General features: G+C 44.9%; 1 protein-coding gene across 7 annotated transcripts in view; it reads right to left on the bottom strand.

The window, feature by feature from the left end:
- Positions 1–6,679, bottom strand: part of LOC307161964 (receptor-type tyrosine-protein phosphatase mu) — a 286,290-nt gene that overhangs the window by 177,834 nt on the left and 101,777 nt on the right. For all 7 annotated transcript variants that reach the window (XM_079876948.1, XM_079876949.1, XM_079876950.1 and 4 more), the window contains exon 2: positions 6,531–6,653. In XM_079876948.1, coding sequence (XP_079733074.1) covers positions 6,531–6,653 — 123 coding nt within the window. The remainder of the gene's footprint in view (positions 1–6,530; positions 6,654–6,679) is intronic.

The raw sequence follows: 6,679 nt of genomic DNA, 5'->3' as shown, positions 1-6,679 counted from the left end.
ACCACGAGTCCAGACGCTGAGCCCTCCTCACTCGAGAAGAGACCTGAACCACGAGTCCAGACGCTGAGCCCTCCTCACTCGAGAAGAGACCTGAACCACGAGTCCAGACGCTGAGCCCTCCTCACTCGAGAAGAGACCTGAACCACGAGTCCAGACGCTGAGCCCTCCTCACTCGAGAAGAGACCTGAACCACGAGTCCAGACGCTGAGCCCTCCTCACTCGAGAAGAGACCTGAACCACGAGTCCAGACGCTGAGCCCTCCTCACTCGAGAAGAGACCTGACCCACGAGTCCAGACGCTGAGCCCTCCTCACTCGAGAAGAGACCTGAACCACGAGTCCAGACGCTGAGCCCTCCTCACTCGAGAAGAGACCTGAACCACGAGTCCAGACGCTGAGCCCTCCTCACTCGAGAAGAGACCTGAACCACGAGTCCAGACGCTGAGCCCTCCTCACTCGAGAAGAGACCTGAACCACGAGTCCAGACGCTGAGCCCTCCTCACTCGAGAAGAGACCTGAACCACGAGTCCAGACGCTGAGCCCTCCTCACTCGAGAAGAGACCTGAACCACGAGTCCAGACGCTGAGCCCTCCTCACTCGAGAAGAGACCTGACCCACGAGTCCAGACGCTGAGCCCTCCTCACTCGAGAAGAGACCTGAACCACGAGTCCAGACGCTGAGCCCTCCTCACTCGAGAAGAGACCTGACCCACGAGTCCAGACGCTGAGCCCTCCTCACTCGAGAAGAGACCTGAACCACGAGTCCAGACGCTGAGCCCTCCTCACTCAAGAAGAGACCTGAACCACGAGTCCAGACGCTGAGCCCTCCTCACTCGAGAAGAGACCTGACCCACGAGTCCAGACGCTGAGCCCTCCTCACTCGAGAAGAGACCTGACCCACGAGTCCAGACGCTGAGCCCTCCTCACTCGAGAAGAGACCTGACCCACGAGTCCAGACGCTGAGCCCTCCTCACTCGAGAAGAGACCTGACCCACGAGTCCAGACGCTGAGCCCTCCTCACTCGAGAAGAGACCTGAACCACGAGTCCAGACGCTGAGCCCTCCTCACTCGAGAAGAGACCTGAACCACGAGTCCAGACGCTGAGCCCTCCTCACTCGAGAAGAGACCTGACCCACGAGTCCAGACGCTGAGCCCTCCTCACTCGAGAAGAGACCTGAACCACGAGTCCAGACGCTGAGCCCTCCTCACTCGAGAAGAGACCTGAACCACGAGTCCAGACGCTGAGCCCTCCTCACTCGAGAAGAGACCTGAACCACGAGTCCAGACGCTGAGCCCTCCTCACTCGAGAAGAGACCTGAACCACGAGTCCAGACGCTGAGCCCTCCTCACTCGAGAAGAGACCTGACCCACGAGTCCAGACGCTGAGCCCTCCTCACTCGAGAAGAGACCTGACCCACGAGTCCAGACGCTGAGCCCTCCTCACTCGAGAAGAGACCTGAACCACGAGTCCAGACGCTGAGCCCTCCTCACTCAAGAAGAGACCTGAACCACGAGTCCAGACGCTGAGCCCTCCTCACTCGAGAAGAGACCTGACCCACGAGTCCAGACGCTGAGCCCTCCTCACTCAAGAAGAGACCTGAACCACGAGTCCAGACGCTGAGCCCTCCTCACTCGAGAAGAGACCTGACCCACGAGTCCAGACGCTGAGCCCTCCTCACTCGAGAAGAGACCTGACCCACGAGTCCAGACGCTGAGCCCTCCTCACTCGAGAAGAGACCTGAACCACGAGTCCAGACGCTGAGCCCTCCTCACTCGAGAAGAGACCTGAACCACGAGTCCAGACGCTGAGCCCTCCTCACTCGAGAAGAGACCTGACCCACGAGTCCAGACGCTGAGCCCTCCTCACTCGAGAAGAGACCTGAACCACGAGTCCAGACGCTGAGCCCTCCTCACTCGAGAAGAGACCTGACCCACGAGTCCAGACGCTGAGCCCTCCTCACTCGAGAAGAGACCTGACCCACGAGTCCAGACGCTGAGCCCTCCTCACTCGAGAAGAGACCTGACCCACGAGTCCAGACGCTGAGCCCTCCTCACTCGAGAAGAGACCTGAACCACGAGTCCAGACGCTGAGCCCTCCTCACTCGAGAAGAGACCTGACCCACGGGTCCAGACGCTGAGCCCTCCTCACTCGAGAAGAGACCTGAACCACGAGTCCAGACGCTGAGCCCTCCTCACTCGAGAAGAGACCTGAACCACGAGTCCAGACGCTGAGCCCTCCTCACTCGAGAAGAGACCTGAACCACGAGTCCAGACGCTGAGCCCTCCTCACTCGAGAAGAGACCTGACCCACGAGTCCAGACGCTGAGCCCTCCTCACTCGAGAAGAGGGCCAGACGAGAGCGGAGCGTTCTCAGAGAAAAACGCTCACAGTTTGCACAGGCGACTCCCTCGAGAACCTCTTCACCCAAACCGAAAACGCACAGTTCATGTGTGACACTCGCCTTCAAATATCTCGGGCACGGGTCAGCACACTTCTGAACACAGTCAGCCTTCCTCGTGAGTTTCATTTTAAAATGTCTCTTACCGTAATCCTTCAGCAATTACTAACAAAACAGTCCCTGAAGACGAAAAGATGAATGTCATGTTTGCAAGGCGGCCCTTTTATACTTCCGGGTCGCACGATGATGACATCATAGGCGTTGTCTCAGGTCAATAGGATTGCAGTGATTCGACAGCAGTGTCAGACACTTGTCACGCCTGAGGCGTTCCCCAATGCGTTTCCATGCAGTGCGAGTTCCCTTTCGAAAGGGAAGAAGCGTATCCATTAGTCTGATTCCTGAGGTGCTGTCAGTCCCAGAGTCCCACACACACACACACACACACACACACTGCTGTCAGTCCCACGCCAGCTCAGAGTCCTCATCTCAAATCAAATCATACGCGATCAATGCAACATTAAAGAGAGAGAGAGATACGGGAAAAGCATTCTAATGACTTCCAAAATGCCACTGCGAGAGAAAAAAATGCTTTAATTAAAATAGATTTGCGTGTTTTGATATAAAAATTCATTCCCAGAGCTTTTGTCTTTCCTCCATTACCGGCACAATGGAGTCATCCAGCTGATATCGAGCGCTGGTCACATTTACAGCCTTTTACCGTAACGTGAGTGATATCCGGGCCGGTTAGTGGAGGAACGTTTCCTCAGAGGAATGAACGTTGATTCTTTACTCTCTAATAAAGTGATCGTCCAGCATCTCGCCGGCTTTGCTTCACATTCATCTTCTCTGGTCTTTCAAACATCCCTCAATAAAGAGCTCAAACCAACCAGAACCAGATTACAAGCTTTAATTCAATAGGTGAATGAATGCAGCGTCACATGAAGCACTGAGAATGAAGTCAAGCAATCAAATGCCATACAAGTCAATCATTATATGTATAAAAAAATTACTTTGAAACAAATATCTGCCAATGGAGTCAGAAAAAATAAACTTAATTAAAAAGGAAAACAGGATTATTTGTTTGACTCCATTAGCAGATATTTGTTCTTGTTTTAAGCACAAACTATGATTCATTTTTTACTTAATATCTTCAGTCATTTTGCTTCTGCACTAAAAGCATCTTGAATAAGAATGTTTAGATATTTGTGCTGGAAAACAAGACAGTAAAATATCAATAGTTTGTAGCGTATGCACCATTTAATGCCATGACTATGAATTTAAGACTTTCTGCTCCAAATTGAAACCTTTTTAAGGCCTATTTCTGTCTTGTTTTCCAGATATCAAGATACATTTACTGGAGAAGCAAAATGACTGAAGATATTAAGTCTGGAAAATATATCAAAATTAAGTGAGTGTGCTTAAAAAAATATCAAATATCTGCCAATATTGTATTTAATATTTCCCCCTATATGTCCCCAGCCCTTGGGTTGTTTTTAACCCAGTGTTTTTTAGTGCACACAGTGGAGAGGTTTGCCAATGCATGCACCACTAAAAAATAATGCAACAAAGTTTGTTTCCAGAAGAAAATAGCGTCACAGTCCAGCTTAAGTAAGTTCAGTGATGGTTCATTTTTGTTGTAAAAACGTTATTAATTTAGTTCATTTATATATATATATATACAGCTGCTCTGGTGATGTCATCGTCCAGCTCATGCTGCGTTCCAGGCAGGTTTTTGAGCATGTAAATCACGACTTCAAACCACGACTCACGACTTTGTAGCGTTCCAGGCCAGATATTCATGAGATAATGCTCCATGAAAGTCTATGTACACATGTAAGATAATAAAAATCCATGCTTAAATTTATCATGGCGTATTTTAACTAAATTTAATACAAATGCAGTTGACATTAAATTGTTTCAGCAGAATTCAAAAGTCTTTATAACAAAATTATGAAGAATATTAATGTACTCACTAATAAAATTATTTAAAATAATTGAGACAACATGGTATATCTGTTCATTTTTATTTAAATAATTTAAATAATCTAGCAAGAACAAAAGGTTGAATAAAAAAAGCAAAAGGGAATTATGACATAAATTTAGGCTATATATTTTAATCATTAAAATATACTGGAATTGTTATATTGAACATCAATAATAGTGACACTTTTTCGATCAAGTGTATAATCAATTAAATAATGCCCAAATAAATATCCGTAACCGTAAGTAAACCATTTAAAATTAAATAAACTTAATAGTATATTACTTAACATATAACATTAATTATTAATTATATTATACATTTTTAGTTGCATGCTTCAGTTTTTAAATGAATCATGAAAATGACATGATTTAAATTAATTAACAATAATAATTAAATTAACATTTTGATGAGATTATTTTGATAGACAGACACACACATATACATTATACACAATTTTTATTTATTTTTTACTAGCAAATGTAAAATGTTTATTTTAGGCACCTTTATACAACACATTGTAAAATAATTCCAGTATATTATTGATAATTAAAGCCAATTACAGTGACACCTCATTGACTACCATAAATCAAATTGCGTAATCAGGTCACATGTTGTTGTTATTCAGTAGTGTTCTGCTATATGCTATAAAAATTATGAAGATGATGTGCACAAATTATGCAGTTTTCTATAAATGAACTCATTAATTTTTAGAATTAATTTGTCAAATGAACTAACAAAAGGCAAAATGTTAAATAGAAAATATTTAAGGTGTACATAATCCTTTAATATAACAGCTCCAGTTTATTTATCCGAGCTTCTATGTGGTTCTATGTATTTGTGTAGATGTAAACAAACCAGCATGGCGGACCTTACGGGGCTTATGCGCATTTGTAATAATTTCTGTCGCCAAAGGTGCTTACTCCTTGTTTATTTGAGGGAAACGGAGGAGGAAAAACGGCGCATAAGGCAAGATAAGCTGTTATACCTTTTATTTTACTTTATTTGTATATTTGGAAATGTATTTGGTATTAATTTATCCTTGCACTCAATGGACTGAAAACTAGTTAACGTTATATTGTCCTAAAGTGTATTCTCACCGTGTACCTCCTGCAGAAACACTGCATCCGTAGGGGCTGCCATTGTTGTTTTGTATGGTTTCGCGGGCTATGTGACGTCAGAGCTCGTAACTGGGAGAACATCGATCTAGTACGAGTTCACGGGTGGGAAGTCACGGGTTTGACTGCTCTTCCAGTGCACTTTCACGGGTATAAGGTTGGAAAAACACGGGTTACAGGTTGCCTGGAACGCACCATCAGTTCAGTTCTCATATAATGGTGTCAATGCATGGAGATCAATAATAGTGTTGAACATTAAATTAAATGTCCCCAACTAAGCAAGACAAAACCCAATGGCGACAAAGGCAAAAAAAGGTGAAAAACCTTCATAACATAATGACGAGTTTCGCCAAGGCAAGCACACTCACATTTCCTTCAAAATGTCCAACAATCCCAATGAATGACCGGCCAGAAAGACCAAAAGCAAAAAAGTATGATATACCCCTGGTTTCACAGACAGGGCTTAAGACTAGTCCTAGACTAAAATGTAAGTCTGAGCTGTTTCCACTGAAATAAACTTGCACTGACTGATCTTAAAAATATATCAGTGCTTTTTTAGTTTTAAGATGCACATCGGTAATGTTTTTTTCTAAGCATGTTTATAAAAATTACTTAAATGTCCTAATTGATCTATGGTCTAATCCTGGCTTAGTCTAAGCCCTGTCTGTGAAACCGGGCCATAATGTATGAAGTAAAATAATAATAAAAAGCTAGTTCTATAGTGAAAATAAATCAACCCATTATGCTGGGTTAAATAAACAACCCAATTTGCTGGCTGAAATCAACCCAACATGTGTTCTGTCCTATATTTACCCAGCCCTTGGGTTGAAAACAACACAAATTGGGTTGTTTTCAACCCAGTGTTTTTTAAAGTGTAACAACAAAGCACCAGTCACATTTCCTTCAAAAAAATGCCCATCAATCCCAATGAATGACCGGCCAGAAAGACCAATAATAAAAGCAAAAATCCATCAGTGTCGCACGCGTGTGTGTGTGTGTGTGTGTGTGTGTGTGTGTGTGTGTGTGTGTGTCTCACCGGGTGGCATCCACGGATCCAGCGAAGGCTTCTCACTGGTGTCGATCTGTTCCCAGTCGAGGTCATCGTCTCGTCCTTGAGTGTATCCACACGAAGAGAAGGGTTTCTCGAAGTCACAATCCCCTGCAACAGAACGACAGACATTCACA

Source organism: Squalius cephalus (assembly GCF_949319135.1).
Source record: "Squalius cephalus genome assembly, chromosome: 7".
NCBI classification, from domain to species: Eukaryota; Metazoa; Chordata; class Actinopteri; order Cypriniformes; family Leuciscidae; genus Squalius; species Squalius cephalus.
The sequence above is the reverse complement of the archived record's forward strand: the minus strand, read 5'-3'. Positions and strand labels throughout refer to the sequence as shown.